The sequence below is a fragment of the Phyllobates terribilis genome, unplaced genomic scaffold (genome assembly GCF_046119375.1).
Source record: "Phyllobates terribilis strain yellow unplaced genomic scaffold, ASM4611937v1 Scaffold_2__4_contigs__length_985480577, whole genome shotgun sequence".
Lineage (NCBI taxonomy): Eukaryota > Metazoa > Chordata > Amphibia > Anura > Dendrobatidae > Phyllobates > Phyllobates terribilis.
The window spans coordinates 140,308,889-140,331,890 of NW_027362762.1; the positions used below are offsets into that span (position 1 = coordinate 140,308,889).

Genomic DNA, 23,002 nt, shown 5'->3' on the forward strand with positions numbered 1-23,002 from the left:
AAAACGCTTCACAAATGCTTCTTCCTGGCAGAAAAAACGCATGTAAAATCCGCATGTGTTTTTTCTGCCAGGGAGATGCAGAAACACTCCGCAGCATTTCTGCATTGTGGGCACTTAATTAGAAGAATAGCCCAAATGTCAGAAAATGGGTGTAAGTGGGGGAACAAAATCCCCCCAAACACCCTTCTATACTGACTCAATAACAACATTTTTTTTTATCAAGAGAAGAACAGAGTCATCATGGTTTAGAAAAGAATACATATTTTATTGAAACATTCGTTTAAAAATAAAACCCAAAACATCAAAGTGAAAAGCAAGGTAGACAATGAGATATCCGATCTGGCCGAACGAGGCGTGCTCGAGTACTAGATATTTAATCAAGTTCATATAAATTTGCAAATAGAAAAAAACAAAACACCATAAAGATGAAAAGCAATGCACCCATAATTCCTGACAAATGAGGCAAAAGTTATAAAAATATATATAATAAGCCTATAATTTATTAAGAAGACACATGATAGTGTCAGGATTAACAGGCTATTATTAGACTGGCCATGTGGTGGCGCACTATGTAGTGCACTGCTAAGAAGCAGTCAGACAGAGCTTGTTATACAAGGTGCTGCGTGCATGTTTTCAATTAATATAAAGTTTTGCAAATGACGAAGAGAGGAAAGTACCCTCTATTCCCTTATTGACTAAGTAGCAGGGGAAATGTGTCATTAAGAATTGACATGAATGAAATGGTACTCTTACCAGGGGCTGCAGGCCGTGGGTCAGCTAGACAGATGAGAGTCTCAAGTACGGGGGACGTACTTGACACTCTCATCTGTCTTGCCGACCCACGGGGCATTCTCAAGTTCAAATTCAAACTGCAAGTTCAACTTGCTTTAATTAGTTAAACAGCATGAAAATAAGCAAGTTTGCAATTGACTTGCTTTTTCTATCTTCTTTCATTCTCCTGCAATGACAGCTTTTTTGTTATACAGCTGGATTCCATCCAGTTTGGCCTCCAGACCCTGATCAAAATTAGCAAGTAGTTACATTCCAGGAGAGTGGTTAACTCCTAACATCCCCGTCAACTCTCTCCAGCCCATTGATGTCTATACATCAGTTACTCTTCCTCCCTGTTATCTTCTGAAGAGATGCAGTTATCCTGCAGCTTTCACTGTAGGTCTCCTAATCTTGACACTCTGTTCTTGCTCTCCTGAGCTGTGTAATTGTTCAAATAATAACAATAATAATAATAATAATAATAATAAAAATGCCTAGTTATCTCTATGTGTAAATACAGTGATAATGTTAGAACAGCGCTGGCCTCCCTGCATGTGTCCCTTTCCTACCCCCTGCAGGGATGCCGGCGTGTTCACTTACCCTTCCGTGCTCCGCTGGCGTCTGTTTCCACGCAGGACCTGTGCATAGCATGCAGGTCTCCTGGGAGTGTGCTTAGGGCATAAGATCGCGTGCTCCCTGCCTCTTAAGAGGCCGGTGTGCACTGCTAAAAACATCCCCAGCCAATAGCTGGGAGACGTCTGATATTTAAGGCACCCTCCCCTATTGGGAGATGCCTTAGCATTTTCAGTTATCAGTATATATCCTGCTACCTAGTTGTAAGGTCCCAGTACCTGTGCTTTCTGAATCTTATTCTGTCTGTCCCGTTTACCTGACCCCAGTCTGCACCTGATCCTCTCTGTCCTGCTGTACCTATACCTGAACTCGTCCTGCCTGTGCCTATTCCTGCTCCTTCTGAATCAGCACTTGTGTACCTGCACCTGTGATCCCGTACTTGTGGCCATCCCGTGTTCCTGTACCAGTTTTGCCTGTGCCTGATTCCGCATCCCTGATGCTAATCCAGTTCCAGGCTGGTCCTGCTTCACTGCATCTTTGGAGTTCAGCTTCCACGGCTCCGGGATCTGTCCTGAAGTCGCACCTGGCGTCCACCTGGTTTCAAATCTAACCACAACATCAGGGCCTATAGTGAAGAACCAGGCGTTTGCTTAGTTAAGCCCCACCTGGCTTTCCCCGGACTGTGGCACAGTGGTTCCACAACGCACAGTGGTTCCACAACCACATGCGTAACAGATAACAGTGTACACTTTAGAACGAACCACTGATGACTAAATGTGCTACAGCAGAACTTGTGCTGAGCTTTAGAGGTTCAACTAATGCTACAGTTGTATTAGGCGGCATGTCCACTATGCGTTTTTCAAGCGTTTTTGCCGCGGAATTTCCGCTGTGGAAACGCTTAAAAGCTTGGTAATACGTGCCCCATGATCCCCAATGATAATCCGCATGTGCTGTGCACATGCTATGGAAATTTCCACTGCAGATTATCATTGCGGAAAAATACGCAGCATGTCCATTAATTTTGCGGACACGCAGTGTAATCGCCGCCATTGATTTGCATTGGACCGCGTGACATCAGCATCACTGCATCTGCACATGCGGATATCACACGGTTCAATGTGCGGATGCTACCCAGGTCTGGAGAAGAAGAGACTCTCATCCAGACCTGGGTACCATAGTACCTGTAAAAAAAAAGAATTTAAAATAAAAAATAAAGATTATACTTACCTTCCGATGGCCCCCGGTCTCCACAGCGATGCGTGCGGTGTGTTGGGCGGCTCGCGGTGGTGTGAGGCCCTGACATGACGTCATTGAGTCATCTGACAGGTCACTCGACCGCTGACGTCGGCGGTCGTGTGACCTGTCACATGACTCAATGACGTCATCGCAGGTCCTTCACACCACCGCGAGACACCGGGGAGACCGGACGGAGCAGAGAAGGAGACCGCGGGCCATCGGAAGGTAAGTATAATCTTTATTTTTTATTTTTCACCATTCTTATTCTTTTTTTTTTAAATATTACTTGGTCACACTATATAAATCCATGCCGTTTGCATGGATTTATATAGTGTGACCAAGTTGTCAAGCACTTTTCCAAGTGACGCTAAAATCGCTTGGAAAAGCACTTGATAACCCGCATGCGGAAATGCATGCAAAAACGCTTGACAAACGCTTCTACCTGGCGGGAAAAACACATGTAAAATCCGCATGCATTTTTCCTGCCAGGGAGAGGCGTAAAAAATATGCAGCATTTCTGCATCGTGGGCACATAGCCTTATTTACCAGAGCTGTCACCCAAGGAGGAGAGCCCTCCCTGCTAGAAACCAGGCAGTAAGGAAACTGTAAGCAGACTGTATTGCTCTAAACTGTTCAAAAGACAACTTAAGAATAGCCCTTTAAATGACAAATTCAATTCTGTCCAGTGCGTAGTAAAATCTAATTGTCCACATGCATCATCCCTTACAGGAGGCGTTTTCCATGGAACCTGATCCTCCTCAGTGTCTTTGTAAGTATAACCAATCAGAACTTTCTAGAATGGCTAACTGAACTGATTGTGTTTATTGAAAAGGAGAAGAACATATAATAAACCACATTTTAATCCATCAATACTTCCTTAATCCTATACTTCTGCTATAAGTCTTGCAACATTGTTTTGAGATCTAGCGGTTGTTTAACCATCTATCAGCGTGACCAATCTTTGTGGTCCATTTGTGTAGTAATCGGCTGAGTGGTCTATTAGATCATAGTATTATCTCTGGTGATATTAAAATATATATATATACAGTACAGACCAAAAGTTTGGACACACCTTCTCATTTAAAGATTTTTCTGTATTTTCATGACTATGAAAATTGTACATTCACACTGAAGGCATCAAAACTATGAATTAACACATGTGGAATTATATACTTAACAAAAAAGTGTGAAACAACTGAAAATATGTCTTATATTCTAGGTTCTTCAAAGTAGCCACCTTTTGCTTTGATGACTGCTTTGCACACTCTTGGCATTCTCTTGATGAGCTTCAAGAGGTAGTCACCGGAAATGGTCTTCCAACAATCTTGAAGGAGTTCCCAGAGATGCTGTCACGGGTGTGTCGCCACGAAGATCGTCACGTTTACACAGCCTGACTTCTCGCAGCTGGCTTTTTGGTGCTTTGTGTTTTTCGGCAGTGAGGGAGTTAATTCTCTCTCTCTCTGTGCTAGATGAGGTCCTACCTCGCCCAGCTGCAATCAATGCTGCTGTAGTGAGACTCCTTCAAATGCCTGCTGGTCTGTTAGGGAAGTGTCGGTGAAAGCATTTCATGCAGACTAACAGAGCGGATCGTGGTATTTGGAGTTTCAGAGATAAGTGTATTTGGAGTGTTTTTTCCCTTCCTCGCTTTATCATTTATCTCCTTTCCCGTTGGTGTTCCCTCTGTTGTAGTTGTGTAGTTTTTGTATGCAAGGTGGTTTTGGTTTTTCCCTTGTACTGTCTCGTTCGTCTAAGTACTGTGTGTGGGCATATTATTACTTGTCCCCTTTTGTTGTGATCGGGGTCCTTCTCAGGACTAGATTACTTAGGTGCAGGGATCCTCAGGAGGTAGGGGTTACGCTGGCGGCCTGGACCTCTGTACCTTTAACAGTACCTCCAGGTTGAGGGATTAGTCAGGGCCCCAGCTTAGGGTCAGCTTAGGCCCCCTACCTCCAGTATACAGAGACAGCGTGACAGATGCTTAGCACTTGTTGGCCCTTTTGCCTGCACTCTGCGGTCCAGCTCACCCCAAACCATTTCGATTGGGTTCAGGTCTGGTGACTGTGGAGGCCAGGTCATCTGGCGTAGCACCCCATCACTCTCCTTCTTTTTCAAATAGCCCTTACACAGCCTGGAGGTGTGTTTGGGGTCATTGTCCTTTTGAAAAATAAATGATGGTCCAACTAAACGCAAACCGGATGGAATAGCATGCCTCTGCAAGATGCTGTGGTAGCCATGCTGGTTCAGTATGCCTTCAATTTTGAATAAATCCCCAACAGTGTCATCAGCAAAGCACCCCCACACCATCACACCTCCTCCTCCATGCTTCACGGTGGGTACCAGGCATGTAGAGTCCATCCGTTCACCTTTTCTGCGTCGCACAAAGACACGGTGGTTGGAACCAAAGATCTCAAATTTGGACTCATCAGACCAAAGCACAGATTTCCACTGGTCTAATGTCCATTCCTTGTGTTCTTTAGCCCAAACAAGTCTCTTCTGCTTGTTGCCTGTCCTTAGCAGTGGTTTCCTAGCAGCTATTTTACCATGAAGGCCAGCTGCACAAAGTCTCCTCTTAACAGTTGTTGAAGAGATGTGTCTGCTGCTAGAACTCTGTGTGGCATTGACCTGATCTCTAATCTGAGCTGCTGTTAACCTGCGATTTCTGAGGCTGGTGACTCGGATAAACTTATCCTTAGAAGCAGAGGTGACTCTTGGTCTTCCTTTCCTGGGGCGGTCCTCATGTGAGCCTGTTTCTTTGTAGCGCTTGATGGTTTTTGCAACTGCACTTGGGGACACTTTCAAAGTTTTCCCAATTTTTCGCACTGACTGACCTTCATTTCTTAAAGTAATGATGGCCACTCATTTTTCTTTATTTAGCTGCTTTTTTCTTGCCATAATACAAATTCTAACAGTCTATTCAGTAGGACTATCAGCTGTGTATCCACCTGACTTCTGCACAACACAACTGATGGTCCCAACCCCATTTATAAGGCAAGACATCCCACTTATTAAACCTGACAGGGCACACCTGTGAAGTGAAAACCATTTCCAGTGACTACCTCTTGAAGCTCATCAAGAGAATGCCAAGAGTGTGCAAAGCAGTCATCAAAGCAAAAGGTGGCTACTTTGAAGAACCTAGAATATAAGACATATTTTCAGTTGTTTCACACTTTTTTGTTAAGTATATAATTCCACATGTGTTAATTCATAGTTTTGATGCCTTCAGTGTGAATGTACAATTTTCATAGTCATGAAAATACAGAAAAATCTTTAAATGAGAAGGTGTGTCCAAACTTTTGGTCTGTATTGTATATGAGTGTCCAAACGTTTGGTCTGGACACACCTTCTCATTTAAAGATTTTTCTGTATTTTTATGACTATGAAAATTGAACATTCACACTGAAGGCATCAAACCTATGAATTAACACATGTGGAATTATATACTTAACAAAAAAGTGTGAAACAACTGAAAATATGTCTTATATTCTAGGTTCTTCAAAGTAGCCACCTTTTGCTTTGATGACTGCTTTGCACACTCTTGGCATTCTCTTGATGAGCTTCAAGAGGTAGTCACTGGAAATGGTTTTCACTTCACAAGTGTGCCCTGTCAGGTTTAATAAGTGGGATGTCTTGCCTTATAAATGGGGTTGGGACCATCAGTTGTGTTGTGCAGAAGTCAGGTGGATACACAGCTGATAGTCCTACTGAATAGACTGTTAGAATTTGTATTATGGCAAGAAAAAAGCAGCTAAGTAAAGAAAAATGAGTGACCATCATTACTTTAAGAAATGAAGGTCAGTCAGTCCGAAAAATTGGGCAAACTTTGAAAGTGTCCCCAAGTGCAGTTGCAAAAACCATCAAGCGCTACAAAGAAACTGGCTCACTTGAGGACCGCCCCAGGAAAGGAAGACCAAGAGTGACCTCTGCTTCTGAGGATAAGTTTATCCGAGTCACCAGCCTCAGAAATCACAGGTTAACAGCAGCTCAGATTAGAGACCAGGTCAATGCCACACAAAGTTCTAGCAGCAGACACATCTCTTCAACAACTGTTAAGAGGAGACTTTGTGCAGCAGGCCTTCATGATAAAATAGCTGCTAGGAAACCACTGCTAAGGACAGGCAACAAGCAGAAGAGACTTGTTTGGGCTAAAGAACACAAGGAATGGACATTAGACCAGTGGAAATCTGTGCTTGGGTCTGATGAGTCCAAATTTGAGATCTTTGGTTCCAACCACCGGGTCTTTGTGCGACGCAGAAAAGGTGAACGGATGGACTCTACATGCCCGGTTCCCACCGTGAAGCATGGAGGAGGAGGTGTGATGGTGTGGGGGTGCTTTGCTGGTGACACTGTTGGGGATTTATTCAAAATTGAAGGCATACTGAACCAGCATGGCTACCACAGCATCTTGCAGTGGCATGCTATTCCATCCGGTTTGCGTTTAGTTGGACCATCATTTATTTTTCTACAGGACAATGACCCCAAACACACCTCCAGGCTGTGTAAAGGCTATTTGACCAAGGAGGAGAGTGATGGGGTGCTACGCCAGATGACCTGGGCTCCACAGTCACCAGACCTGAACCCAATCGAGATGGTTTGGGGTGAGCTGGACCGCAGAGTGAAGGCAAAAGGGCCAACAAGTGCTAAGCATCTCTGGGAACTCCTTCGAGATTGTTGGAAGACCATTTCCGGTGACTACCTCTTGAAGCTCATCAAGAGAATGACAAGAGTGTGCAAAGCAGTCATCAAAGCAAAAGGTGGCTACTTTGAAGAACCTAGAATATGACATATTTTCAGATGTTTCACACTTTTTTGTTAAGTATATAATTCCACATGTGTTAATTCATAGTTTTGTTGCCTTCAGTGTGAATGTACAATTTTCATAGTCATGAAAATACAGAAAAATCTTTAAATGAGGTGTGTCCAAACTTTTGGTCTGTACTGTGTGTATATATATATATATATAAAACCTCTTCAAACCACCAGAGATAGTAGAAAACATTCCTGACTGATCATCTGTTAGTTAGAAATAACATTTTTGTTCTATGATGTTATAGGGTCAGTATTAATACTCCTGGTGGTTTATTGGTCTATGATGCTTGTAAAAGCATTTATGTCCTGACGTTCATTTACAGATATTAGCACAAAGCTAACTTTAGATTTCATTATTTATAATGATGCATTTCTGTTTGTAGACTCTTTCCATGGCGTACATCACTGGGATGTTATCTAGGTAACGTTCACTTCTATGTTGTGGTTACTATTTCATAATGCTAAATAGATACCTGTAAGAAACAGACTTATGACTTTACTTCTTTCTGTTCAGCTACTATAACACCACGTCTGTGATCTTGTGTCTCGGAATCACCGCTCTTGTCTGCCTTGCCGTAACCCTGTTCAGCTTCCAAACTAAGGTAAGAGATTTTTATGTTTGCATACTTGTAGTCATGTGCAGACTAGACTTCTACACTTCTCTTAATTCTTTTCTATTAAAAATAGTTAACACGTGACTGCAAGTATAAAACGAGCGTACATGTGGTCATGAGCCTGCCCACCCACCCACATGGGGAATATAGTGGAATCCTGATAGTGTGGACATGCTATAGATTACTGAAAAGTTTGTATTAGGTTGGACCGGGGCCAAATATGACCCTTTGTCATTGTAATATTATACTGTCCATTTTAATGAAATATTGATGGCCAAGCCAGTGACCCTTGTGGTAAAGCGGCTTGCTTGGTTGTAGACGGAGGTAGACATAAAACATTGTCTCTTTAAATTTTCTGGTTAGTTTATTAAGTGTCATAAACTAACCTGGAATCCATAAAGTAAACACAGCCCATTCGGCATAAAGGCAAAACAAAAATACAAATATGCGGCACAGTCCGTATATCAGCCGGTGTCCGGCCACTCAGGGTAAACACCTGCAAGCTCCTCTCTGAAGCAGGTTTTCTCCAGACACTGACTACCTCCTGAGTCAAAAGGATGGCTCTTTATAGCCCCAAACCATGCCCTGGAGTGGAGATATGGTGGATGGCATCCCTCCCAGCACTTAGCCATCCACCTGTACAGCATGCACTTGTAAACCTGGCTCATTAACCATCTCTGCACCTAATGTGCAGGAGAAACTTCCATGTTTCACATCACTGAAGCCAATAGTCTCAGTGAAACATATCTCCCCTCCAGTATTCTGCCAGTGACTTTGTCACACCCTAGACTTCAAAAGAGATAGCCAGACACATTTTTGGCCACCTCTTCTCAGCTGGATATAATTTTAGAACAACCACCATGGGCATAATTGGAAGTAGTATTGAATATCAGGGGCATAACTAGTAAATTTTGGATGTGATGGATTGCAAGAATCTACCAGATGAGGGAGGATAGTGGTGAGAGAACCACTAAATCTGCTAAGTGGAGATGACTATGAAGAATGTGCATGGTAAAAAGATATCCAAGATATGAGAGATGCATATCCCCATCCGGTACATTGTGGCTGACTCAACTCTTTCATTGCTAGGTTGTAGAAAACAAAAGCTCAAAAGGTACATAGTTTTGACTTCTATGTCATACTTGTATGGTGACTTCTAAGATTCTATATAGATTCACAAAATTTGGTTCTGGTCGATTCACTCAATTCATGGGGGAAATTCAATTTGTATGAAATAAATTTAATGCAGACAGAATCGCTCAGGAACTGGTTAAACAAAATGTTATACACATATCTCCTTGTCCCTCCTCATACCTCTCCTGCCACCACCAGTCCTTTGATAAGCATTTCTATCTTCGGTCTTCTTTTTTTATCTTTCCTCTGACCAGGTCTTCCATTCACTAAGCCCCACGTCATCACATGTACATCATTTACATGCCGAATATGATCACGTGGGGCCTAGTGAATAGAAGACGAGACCAGAAGGAAAAGAGAAAGATGATAGAAAAGCCACGGAGAGATGAATATAAGATTTTTTTTTTTTTTTAACCCATTCCCAGCCCTCTGAAATCCAGTAAAATGGCGACCAGTCGGCTCCTATTTTGCTACATTTGCTTGAAGTGAATCACGAAAAAATTGTAAAATTTGAGTTCAATTTTCTCATCTCTACTGAATGTTTTAAAATGTTATAGCCACATTTTTTGGGTTTTTGGAGGAGCTCACAAATGATATTTCCTCTGAAAAACGTATCCATCAATTGTGGATAGACATACTGTCAGTCAGGAAAATGACTGTACTCCTTTCATTTCACAGGTTGACTTCACCTCTTGTCATGGCGTCCTCTTCACTCTGGTCATGGTGCTTCTTTTCAGTGGACTTTTCCTAGTGATCTTAATTCCATTCCAATATGTAAGTGTTTAACCGACGCGTTTTTCAGTTTTTATAGACCAATATGAAACTCATGTGCATCGTGAATCATTCACTTAGTGACTGATAGTAATTCTTTCATTGTTCCTAGTCTACAAAATGTCAATGTATTTGCTTTACATAATAACTAAATGTCTTTCCAGGTGCCGTGGCTTCACGTGGTCTATGCTGTTCTTGGAGCCATAGTATTTACCATGGTAAGTGTGAGAATTAAATAGGTATATATCAGGTACGGTCTTAATATGATATGATGTTTATATTAATTGGATAATCTCCAATTACTTATAGTACTTCCTTCGCGCACCGTGCCGTACATGTATGTCACGGTAATGGTGCAGAAATATGGAGTGGACTCAGGAGCTGTACCCGTTCCATACAGGGCAGATGCCGGCTGAAATACATGGGACCAAACCAGATTGCGGCTGTTTCACTATTTCAATTCTTCTCTCAGTCTCAGATAGCGGCATTTAAATAACATGACTGCCATTGGGCATGCTCACCGCAAAGCGATCAAGGGGGGACAGATGAGTCACATTGGCAGCCGAAGGCATGCTGAAGGCCCCCGTCACCACCATATTTCTACTCCATTCAAAGGAGACAGCAATTTATACTATACATTGCGGTATTTCAGTGAATAGAATTAGTGATCAAAGGATCACAGGTGAAAGTCCCCTAATGGGTTATTAAAAAATGTAAAAATGTAAAAAAAAAAGTTAAAAAAATATAAAAATGTAAATCACCCATATTTTCCCAGTTTTAAAATTAAGAAATAATAAAAAATAAAACATATTTGGTATCCCTGCATCCATAAAAGTCTGATCTATCAAAGCATAAAATTATTTAAAATATAGGTTGAACACCAAAAACAAAAAAATCAAAACACAGGTTTGCATTGTTCAGTGACCGTAGTTCTCCCAAAAAATGCAATAATAAGTGATCAGTATATCGTTTGCACCCTAAGATGGTATCAATTAAAAGTATAGCACGGCATGCAAAAAACAAGCATTCACAAAGGGAAAATTGTAGGTTTTTCTTAATGTTCAGAAATTGCTGTAGACTAAAAAAGAGTGGGTTCAAGAGTATCTTGTCTCCACCTATTTCATTCATTAAGTGTTTCTGAGCCTAGAAATGAAATGCAAATAAGCAAGGTCAAAATCTGAGGAAGACAACTAATCTTTCAGTGGTCTGTTGTCCAATTGATAAAAATATTGGGCTCAGTCATGACCAGTCGACTTTTTTTTCATGTCTCGTGTTCCTCCCACCTCAGATCTTGTTAGAAAACATGACCAACATCGGTCAACGCAATGTAGAGCAGTGAGTTCATCTTTCTGCTTTATCATTTCCATCAATTATTTTTTTAATGAACATTCACAGAATGGAGGAAGTAAAATAATCTGAGTGTAGAAGTAGCGGTAGCCTAATTCCTCTGGCCCTACTGTGCAGAAGAAGATGATGATTCCCATTCCTAATGGGGCAAAAGAGATTGAGTGGAGAACTGTGGAGTGGCTTCCTGCTGTATTACAGGAAAAACAACTCCCACCACCCCTAGCCCCCTGACGCTGACTTCCCTGTAGGCACCATCAGCATAGAGGAACTTGATTTTATAGGAGCAATAGTGCAATATAAAGTCCATTCACAATAGTGCTTATGGATTTCCTTGAACAGCCTGCTGAACAATGGTGCGGACTTCAATTTTGTGCTGGCCTTTCTGTGCTATTAATGAGCTATCCTGTGATATATTCTAGTTGCTTCATATTATTAAAGGGGATGTCTCACAAATACAGTTTCTTATACATAGAAGCAAGCCTGGCAATCAGTTGACTACCACTGATCCAGCTTCTCTAAAGATGGCTATACACATGTGATAGCTGCTGGCCAGGTGCTCATTCACCAGTCAGCTCTCTGTTTTGACTCCCTTATACACATGATCATAGTGGAGAATGTCATAAAGCTCTGAGAGCGGCTTATTTCCTTAAGAATATACCAGGGTTTAAAATTCAAGCTGCCCGACTCTGTCAGGGAAGAGTCGTGAGGCCTCTGCGCACATCAGACTCATGGCCGATCCTGCCGATATTGTCCTTTTTTAGTCTAGTTTAATGTTCATGTGGTCTTTAACCCTACAGAATCAGCTGTTACGATATGGATAGTCACTGGGACTTATTCATGAAGACTGGCCTACAACACGTTCGCGATACGCCAGTCTTGGTGGAGTAGAAGGTGACAATTTAATTTGAGGCACACTCCACTTAATGAATTTGGGGTTTCTTCTGAGTTCGGTGCTCCTGCGCCATTCATTGAGTACAAAATGCAGGCACTCTTGATGAATATGACAGGCGGGCCACACCACATCTTGCCAATGATCTTCCCCAGCTTTTTCCCATTTAGGCGAAGCTGATTCAAACTGGCGTGAAAACGCCTAAAGTCACAGCATTTTTGTGCAACAAAGAACTGTGCCAAAATTTTTGTGACTTTCCAAAGCTTTTACGCCAGTTTTCTACGGGATTGCCTAATTGTTTATTAAAAGAGTGGTCATTTTTACATTTCTTTTCCTCTTTTCTGCAGTTTTTGGCATTTGACACGCAGATGTTGATGGGAAATCGACGATATACACTCAGTCCTGAAGAATACATTTTTGGGGCACTGAACATCTACCTGGACATCATCTACATCTTTTCATTCTTCCTCCAATTGTTTGGCACAACCCAAGATTGAAGACTTGCAGTAAATAAATACTCGGTGTACACAGATGTCTGCCAGGAACTCATTCATTCTTCTGGGCGTTACAATATGGCACTACACACCGAGATTTGCACCGTAACATACAGGCACACACATAAATGTTACCTAAATGCAATTAGCAGCCAAGCACTCGCTTGTCGAAGACTTGACTACCACCATAAATATTCAATGTGATCAGGAGACTCGGTAACACGTAAATGACTTGAATTCATTGGAGAGGCGCAATTTACACATTTGGCTTATTAATAAATCAGTTAGAAGAGTGGAAATGGAAGTTACCAAGAGCGATTACTGAATGACATTACGTCTTCTAGCAGTCGTGGCTTCATAGTTAATAGGGGTGTAAAAGACTATACAACATGGCTATTATCCAGACGTATCGTCACCGTTATCCATTGGTTGTATGTGGAATTGAAACTCAGTATCTTTTAAAGGGATCTGATCTGTGGACAGCATGGCATACAGAGGGAGAAGCTGAGTAGAATTATATTTAGGTTTGTGGTAGAAATTTAGAATAACTTGCATTTTTTTCATTGAAATCCCAGGTGTTTGTATGTATATGAGTCCAGTGGGCGGTCCTACTAGTGATTGACAGCTATCATGCATGCACAGTCATTCAGGGAAGACTGTCAATCACTGAATAGGAGCGCCCACTGGACTCATATGCGTACAAACACTGGAAATTGCAATAAAATGCTAGTTGTACTGAAACTTTTCCCACAAAAATGTCTATCAATCTGATCAGCTCTTCCTACTCAATAACACCCTGCCTGCAGATCAGAGACCATATTCAACGTGATAGGTTCCCTTTAAGAGAATATACCCAACACAGCCCAATGGACAAAAATGGTGCAATTTTCGGTAGAAATCAGCCATGTTTATCTTGTACCTGGTACATCCCTTTTAATTGCTTTCTAATGTTGCTTTCTAGGTTGATAATTAGTTAGTCTCGTATTTCTTGTCCTGGTCATTGACTATCACAGCAGCACGATAACATGTGCATGATGTCTATTTTTGTATCCCATCTGAGCTGTAGTTACAGTGAATTACGGGCTGACATGCAGATTGATACAATAAAGTCTTATATTCTTCTGTGTTTGTATTGTGTCTTCTGACATTCTTTAATAGTCAATCCAAGGTAGGGCCAACATGTGGTCCTAATGCCACGCCACTAGATCACAACTAATGATCATTGAAGGGAATCTGTCAGGTCATTTTTGTCTACCCTACTAATAATATCCTAAAATTGGATTTAGGCAGCCCTTTTAGGATACGTAACTTTTATTCATGTACGTTACCCCATTGTGTTGCTGTAAGCCCCTGAAAATGTAATAGTCACGCTCCGGCTAGTCAGATGTACGTTAATGCCAAATGAATTTGGCATTGCAGTATCCTGCAATGTGTATCATCCATATTCATCAATGTGGGAGGTGGTGTGATAAACATGGTAATCCATCGCCTGTTCCTGAATATGTATACAAGCGGTGGATACCGTGTTCAGGGTACTATTAGTAGGGTAGGAAAAAATGACCTGACAAATTCCCTGTAACGTGGTCCCACTGCAACTAATCAGTTTCCATGTAGACAACCAGACACATTCTTTATTATTAGCTGTGACTGGCAGCACAACTTTGGCATTCTTGCAGTCGTGCATGTACAAGCCTCTCTACTAGCCAAATATTGGCCCTCATATGGGTCAGATTCTCCTAGGCACAGTGGCTATTATGACCACATTTCCACCTCTCATTGTCTGGGATAATGATGACCGCAACTACGATGCAAAGTACAGTGGGTACGGAAAGTATTCAGACCCCTTTAAATTTTTTACACTTTGTTTCATTGCAGCCATTTGGTAAATTCTAAAAAGTTTTCTCATTAAAGTACACTCTGCACCCCATCTTGACTGAAAAAAAACAGAAATGTAGAAATTTTTGCAAATTTATTAAAAAAGAAAAACTGAAATATCACATGGTCATAAGTATTCAGACCCTTTGCTCAGACAATCATAGTTAAGTTACATGCTGTCCATTTCCTTGTGATCCACCTTGAGATGGTTCTACTCCTTCATTGGAGTCCAGCTGGGTTTAATTAAACTGATAGGACTTGATTTGGAAAGGCACACACCTGTCTATATAAGACCTCACAGCTCACAGTTTATGTCAGACCAAATGAGAATTATGAGCTCAAAAGAAACTGCCCAAGGAGCTCAGAGACAGAGTTGTGGCAAGGCACAGATCTGGCCAAGGTTACAAAAGAATTTCTGCATTACTCAAGGTTCCTAAGAGCACAGTGACCTCCATAATCCTTAAATGGAAGAAGTTTGGGACCACCAGAAGTGTTCCTAGACCTGGCCATCCAGCCAAACTGAGCAATCGTGGGAGAAGAGGCTTGGTGAGAGAGGTAAAGAAGAACCCCCAAGATCACTGTGGCTGAGATCCAGAGATGCAGTAGGGAGATGGGAGAAAGTTCCACAAAGTCAACTATCACTGCAGACCTACACCAGTCGGGCCTTTATGGCAGAGTGGCCCAAAGGAAGCCTCTCCTCAGTGCAAGACATATGAAAGCCTGCATAGAGTTTGCTCAAAAACACATAAAGGACTGCCAGATTATGAGAAATAAGATTCTCTGGTCTGATGAGACGAATCTAGAACTTTTTGGTGATAATTGTAAGCGGTATGTGTAGAGAAAATCAGGCACTGTTCATCACCTGCCCAATACAATCCCAATAGTGAAACATGGTGGTGGCAGCATCATGCTATGGGGGAGTTTTTCAGCTGCACGGACAGGACGACTGGTTGCAATTGAAGGAAACATGAATACGGCCAAGTACAGAGATATCATTGATGAAAACCTCTTCCAGAGTGCTCTGGACCTTAGACTTGGCTGAAGGTTCACCTTCCAACAAGACAGTGACCCTAAGCACACAGCTAAAATAACAAAGGAATGGCTTCAGAACAACTCTGTGACCATTCTTGACTGGCCCAACCAGAGCCCTGACCTAAACCCAATTGAGCATCTCTGGAGAGACCTGAAAATGGCTGTCCACTAACGTTCACCATCCAACCTGACAGAACTGGAGAGGATCTGCAAGGAAGAATGGCAGAGCGTCCCCAAATCCAGGTGTGAAAACTTGTTGCATCATTCCCAAGAAGACTCATGGCTGTACTAGCTCAAAAGGGTGCTTCTACTCAATACTGGGCAAAGGGTCTGAATACTTATGACCATGGGTCCTCAAACTACGGCCCGCGGGCCACATGCGGCCCGCGGAGGATTTTTATCCCCCCCGCCGGGCTGTGGGTGGAGAAGAGCGGTGTCAGCGCCAGCTCCCTCCGGGCCCCGGCAGCTGGATACTTACCTCTCCCCGTGCCTCCGCAGATCCGCTGTCTTCCTGGTGCGCGCTCCCTGTGACGTCTCAGGTCAGAGGGTGCGGTGACGTCTTTCCGCCGCACCCTCCCCTGAGCCGTCACAGGCAGCGCAGAGCGGGAAGATGCCAGCGACGCTGGAGTCCGGACCCAAGCAGCGGCAGCAGGTGAGAAGTGAGGTGAGTATTGGATTTTTTTTTTTTTTAATGTATGGAGGCATGGGGCATAATATTAGGGGTGACATCCTGCATGGGGCATTATATGGGAGGGTGGCATCCTGCATGGGGCATTATATGGGGGGGTGACATCCTGCATGGGGCATTATATGGGGGAGTGACATGCTGCATGGGGCATTATATGGGGGGTGACATCCAGCATGGGGCATTATATGGGGGGTGACATCCTGAATGGGGCATTATATGGGGGGGTGACATCCTGAATGGGGCATTATAAAGACAGGGGAGTGATATCTTGCATGGAGCATTATATGGTGGGAGAAAGGGACATCCATCCTGCATGGGGCATTATATGGGGGGTGACATCCAGCATGGGGCATTATATTGGGGGGTGACATCCTGAATGGGGCATTATAAAGACAGGGGAGTGATATCCTGCATGGGGCATTATATGGGGGGTGACATCCTGCATGGGGCATTATAAAGACAGGGGAGTGATATCTTGCATGGGGCATTATATGGTGGGAGAAAGGGACATCCTGCATGGGGCATTATATGGGGGTGACACCCTGCATGGGGCCTATGCTGCCTATTGGGGACATTCACCTGCCTATTGAGGACATTTACCTGCCTATTGGAGACCTATGCTGCCTATTGGGGATATTTACCTGCCTATTGGGGACATTTACCTGCCTATTGGGGACCTATGCTGCCTATTGGGGACATTTACCTGCCTTTTGGGAACATTTACCTGCCTATTGAGGACCTATGCTGCCTATTGGGGACATTTACCTGCCTATTGGGGACCTATGCTGCCTATTGGGGATATTTACCTGCCTATTGAAATACCGGTTGATTTAACTTTACTTGTTCTTCATTTTAAATATTGTATTTGTTCCTGCATTGTTTTTTTACTTCAAAATAAGATATGTGCAGTGTGCATAGGAATTTGTTCATAGATTTTTTTAAAAACTATATTCCGGCCCTCCAATGGTCTGAGGGACAGTGAACTGGCCCCCTGTTTAAAAAGTTTGAGGACGCCTGCTTATGACAATGTGATATTTCAGTTTTTATTTTTTAATAAATGAGCAAAAATTTCAAAATTTCTGTTTTTTATCAGTCAAGATGGGGTGCAGAGTGTACTTTAATGAGAAAAAAATGAATTCTTTAGAATTTACCAAATGACTGCAATGAAACAAAGAGTGAAAAATGTAAAGGGGTCTGAATACTTTCCGTACCCACTGTACATACTATTGTAAGAGAAGATCCAGCTTCACTGATATAAAATCTTCGTGTTTATTGGTAAAGTTCTAAAAACATTTTTACATCCAAAGCTTGCTCCATTAGTGAAAACACCAATGCGTTTCCCGTGCACCCAGCAGCTTTACCCATGGGTTATGCGTTCCCCATTCACCTACATTAAGCTTGATGTAACTGTGACACGTAGCGATCTGTGACCTCTTGACCTGTGTCGCACCCAAAGTTGCAGCGTAGCCCCCAATCTAAACAACCCCCAAACTTTAGTGGCTAAATCTATGGTCCCGATTCATTATTTGCTTTATTTTTTAAGTCTCTTTTCTTTTTTGTCTCGTGCTATTTGCTTCTGTTTTTCTCCGACAAATTTATCAAAAAGGCCAACCCAGTTTTCGCAAAGAAAAAAAATTGCCCTTTACTTTTTTTTATCAAATTTTAAGCGCAAACAGTTGCATGTTTAACTAAATGGTACAAAAATGTTGTTAAAATAACTAGCATATATAAAATCGATTCTGGGGGAGGCTGGAGTACATTTGCATCAAATTTTGTGACTTTTTAAAAGTTCAGAATTGATGAATAAGTTGAAAAAATCTGGACATCCCAAACCAGACCAACAATGGCGAACATAAAGGTATAACAAGCGAACAAATAGAAAATACTTTAAAAAAAGGTGCAAATTAATAGAAGAATTGTGCAATAATGAAAATCGCCAAAACCTAGACAAAATAAGTTCAAATGCAATAATAAATTGGCCCCTATGTGCACACAGAGATTTTGAGGAGGATTTTTAAAGTGGAACAGCTCCAAAAATCCTCCTCAAAAAAACACTTTAAGGCTATGTTCACACTAGGTGTTTTTTTCAGCTTTTTTATGCATTTTTATGCAAATTTTCCACTGCATTTTACAGTACCAGCAAAATCTATGAAATTTAAGAAATCTTTAGTTTTTGTGTCATCAGTATTTTGTGCTTTGCATGGTTTTTTGCACAATAGAGCATGTCACTTCTTTCAGCGTTTTTTTTCTGTGTTTTCACTCACTGAAAGTAATGGGTGGTGAAAAACCGCTGAAAAAAAAGCTTAGTGTGAACATAGCTAGCAGGTTTTGCTGCGTTTTTAGTGAAAAAAAAAGTACAGCAGTATGTGAAACTCATTTATTTTTGTGATTTTACCATCTTGTCTTTGTCACATGAGATGGCATTTGGATTAGGACAGTTTAATTAAATTAGTTATGTGTAGAATGTAAACATTGACTGACCTAGGTGTGAGATTGAGCAATACCTGTGGCCACGGAGGTGTGAAATTGAACAATCACTGAGCAACTCAATGGCAGACCCAATAGTGTGAAAATAAATAGTGTCCTACAAACTCAATGCACTGCCAGTGTCTTAGAAAAACTATTCCTGAACAATTCACCTCCCCCACTGTACATTTGCACTTCTGGTTAATTTGGTTTCATATATGTCTTGCATTGGTAACCTGTGCTCATGCTTCTCTGGTGGAAGCAAAGCTGAACTTTGGGATCCTGAAAAATGCACCAAAAAATGCACCAAAACCTGCATTTTTGACGCAGCTTCTTTTCTGCCAAGAGATCAGGTTTTGCTGCAGAAAAAATGACAAGTGTGAACATAGCCTAATTGTTCTGTCAAATCTCTTCTTATTCAATATAAAATCCAGTTTGCTTTATTTTACTCTTTTTTTTTACCCTTTTTCTCCAACAATGTTTTGAACATTTTGCAACATCATTGTTGTAGTGTGACGTCCAGGTCAGCTAACAAAAAGAAGAGCCAAGGTAGGTAGGTAGGTAGCAGGCAGTTCTCAGGGCTCCCGTCCAGCAGCCACAAATTATTGGACAGGGTCCTGCAAACTGATTTGCACCATCGCTAAACAAAAGAACGCTCCAGAACAAATGCCTCCAAAAAAATAGATTTCCTAAAATGGAGTTTGTAGCGCCGGTGTCTCTGCCTTCTGCTTCCCTCCTCCGGAAGATGACTCACTCACTGCCGCAGTCCCTCCACTCCCTTCCTCCTCGGCTGCTGCCCAGGGTCTGTGCACTGCTCGCAGATCCCTGGGTACTGTGCTTAGGGCGCGTGATCCCACCTTCTTAAAAGGACAATGCGCGCCATCCTAAAGTGTCCCCAGCCAATGGCTGGGAGACTCTTATTATTTAAGGCACCTCCACCTGATGGGAGGTGCCTGTGCAACGTTGTTTCAAACACACTTGCTAGCTCTCAGGTCTCATTGCTCGTATCCCGGTATACCTGCCTATATATTCACGCCTGCCGTGCCTGCCTGTTATATTCTTGTCTTTCAATCTACCTTCCTGCCTATTCTTCAGCTGTGCCCGTCTGTGCATCAGCCTTACCCGCCAGCACCTTCCCCTTTGTGCCGTGCTCGCCAGTACCTGCCCGTCTGTGCATCAGCCGTGCCCGTCAGCACCAGCCTATCTGTGTATCAGCCGTACCCACCTGCCTGTTTATATCAGCCGTGCTATCCAGTATCTGCCCGTCTGCACTTCTGCCGTAATAGTCTGTCTGTACTTCAGCCATGCCAGTCAGTACCTGCTTGCCTTTGTGTCAGTCACCATACCAGCCATGTCAGCCAGTACTAGCCAAGTCTACTATTCCTGGCTGTTCCTGCCTCCTGTCCCTTGGAGGTCAGCTGCCATCCACCCCAGGTCATACCTGGTGTAGAACTTGGTCCCGCTGTGCACCCGATGTCGGACTTGGTGTGGCACCTAGTCGGCACAGTGGCTCCACCATCCAGTCTGTTACAGAGTTCTATTGAAAAACTCATTGGATTTTGTGCCTTAAAAAACCTCCTCAAGCCTAGACTAATGGCTTTTTACCCACTAATATCAAGCCTTAGTAATTTTCCTTAAAGAGAACCATTCACCAGTTTCATGCCTTATAAACCATGCCCATCACCTTAAGGGTTCGCAAACACTAGCGCATAAATCGGACAAGTGCAATCTGCATCATGCTACGGTTTCACTCCGAAATTGGTAATGTGCGAGAAAAAAAAATCGCATGCCATACGGACCAACAGTATGGCATCTGATTTTCACGGAAACATTACAATTCTGTAACATACTAAACTGTAAATGGTCTTATAAGTGATTTATACCTGCTGAGTAAAAAAACAGATTGTATATGGACAGCACACGGATGACAAGTGAGAAAAAAATTGTCCCACTCTCCTGGATGAGAATGGTACCGATTATACGCTAGTGTGAGTGAACCCTTAATATCATGTAAATGGGGTTCCTACAACCCCTTCATACCCTCAGAGGCATATCGCCAAAAAAGTGCTTTATACATGTCCCACGCTGCTGGAAATTATATGGGTGAATCCAGATTGCAATCAACGTTGACCTGGTCGCTTGAAACACCGCCTCTTCTATCCTGATGGAAGTGGATCACGTCTCTACATCATCCTCACAGTGCTTGAAGTCTTGTGCCTGTGAAGTGGAATTAGAGGCTCAATAAAACACACAACACGAATACATAGATTAGAAATTCATATGTCAACAACACCTCTGAAAACAGGGTCAAAGCATATAACAATGTCCAGGTAATATAATAATAAAGGAACAATCTCACCGACGGTTCGAGGTGCTGTTAGTCAGATCCAGGTCAGGTCCCCTGTATCAAGTCAGGTCATATAAATGGTCAGAGTTGCAGAGAGAAAGATGCTCGGAGTGGGGGGCAGCGACCACAGTCCACACAATATCCCCAACCAAACTCATAGGAGCCGAAGGGAACCTTAAAAATCAATGCCCCATAACGCTCCCTACGCGTTTTGTTTTAAACTCATCAGGGGAGACAAGGGGTTAGCATAACCGAGGCATTAGCAAGGGCATCAATCGCCCAAATGCAAACGATGAAGTCAAAATACCTGGTCGACCAGGGAGCTGGTGACGTAGAAATTAAGACGGCGGCTGAGTATTATGTCGGCCTCTGATTCCACTGCACGGCGCGAGACTTCGGACACTGTGGGGATGACGTAGAGTCGTGATCCTCTTCCATCGGGATAGAAGGGGCGATGTTTGAAGCGGCCGCTGATCACAATCTGGATTCAACCATGGAACCGGACCACACAATTTGCATGCAGCGTGAGACATGTATAAAACACTTTTCCGGAGTTAAGCCGGGGGGGGACGTACTAAACTGCATATTGGGATGATGGGATGATGGGATTATGGGCTGCAATGCTAGACTCGACCACTAGATGGCAGCACATTTTTCAAATGCAGACCAGGAAATTACTTCTGGCCTTGATACTGGATTAGAAGAAGCAGCAGTTTTTAACTCTTGACCTGTAATATAGAAAGAAATCAGAGGGAATTCAATGGAAATACTAAAATGAATCAGAGCATCCACACGGCTGGATTAAAGTTTAATAATAGAACCAGGGAAAACAGATTGTAACTATTTGAGATTATGTGTAAAATATCGGGGTTACACACGCCTGGTGATATATCTCATCAACATCTCATAGGAATATAGGTAGAATTATTGTTCTGTATGGGGATTATGGCTAAAATACCACAAATACACATGCCCAGGAACATACTTCATCTACTTCTGATAGGAATATGGGTATAACTATTGTTCTGTATGGGGATTATGGTTGAAATATCACAAATACACATGCCCAGGAACATACTTCATCTACTTCTCATAGGAATATGGGTGTAACTATTGTTCTGTATGGGGATTATGGCTAAAATATCACAAATACACATGCCCAGGAACATACTTCATCTACTTCTGATAGGAATATGGGTATAACTATTGTTCTGTATGGGGATTATGGGTGAAATATCACAAATGCACATGCCCAGAAACATATTTCATCTACTTCTGCTAGGAATATGGGTATAACTATTGTTCTGTATGGGGATTATTGGTGAAATATCACAAACACACATGCCCAGAAACATATTTCATCTACTTCTCATAGGAATATGGGTATAACTATTGTTCGGTATGGGGATTATGAGTGAAATATCACAAATACACATGCCCAGGAACATACTTCATCTACTTCTGATAGGAATATGGGCATAACTATTGTTCTGTATGGGGATTATGGTTGAAATATCACAAATACACATGCCCAGGAACATACTTCATCTACTTCTCATAGGAATATGGGTATAACTATTGTTCGGTATGGGGATTATGAGTGAAATATCACAAATACACATGCCCAGGAACATACTTCATCTACTTCTGATAGGAATATGGGTATAACTATTGTTCTGTATGGGGATTATGGTTGAAATATCACAAATACACATGCCCAGGAACATACTTCATCTACTTCTCATAGGAATATGGGTGTAACTATTGTTCTGTATGGGGATTATGGCTAAAATATCACAAATACACATGCCCAGGAACATACTTCATCTACTTCTGATAGGAATATGGGTATAACTATTGTTCTGTATGGGGATTATGGGTGAAATATCACAAATGCACATGCCCAGAAACATATTTCATCTACTTCTGCTAGGAATATGGGTATAACTATTGTTCTGT

The 23,002-nt window shown here is 42.3% G+C and overlaps 1 protein-coding gene across 1 annotated transcript in view; it reads left to right on the forward strand.

Moving 5' to 3' along the window:
* Positions 1-13,763, forward strand: part of LOC141197786 (protein lifeguard 2-like) — a 39,602-nt gene extending 25,839 nt beyond the window's left edge. The window contains exons 7-12 of the mRNA XM_073662872.1: positions 3,310-3,349; positions 7,770-7,807; positions 7,901-7,988; positions 9,813-9,908; positions 10,070-10,123; positions 12,489-13,763. Of these exons, the coding sequence (XP_073518973.1) occupies positions 3,310-3,349; positions 7,770-7,807; positions 7,901-7,988; positions 9,813-9,908; positions 10,070-10,123; positions 12,489-12,638 (466 nt within the window). The 3' untranslated portion in view covers positions 12,639-13,763. The remainder of the gene's footprint in view (positions 1-3,309; positions 3,350-7,769; positions 7,808-7,900; positions 7,989-9,812; positions 9,909-10,069; positions 10,124-12,488) is intronic.
* Positions 13,764-23,002: the final 9,239 nt, after the last annotated feature.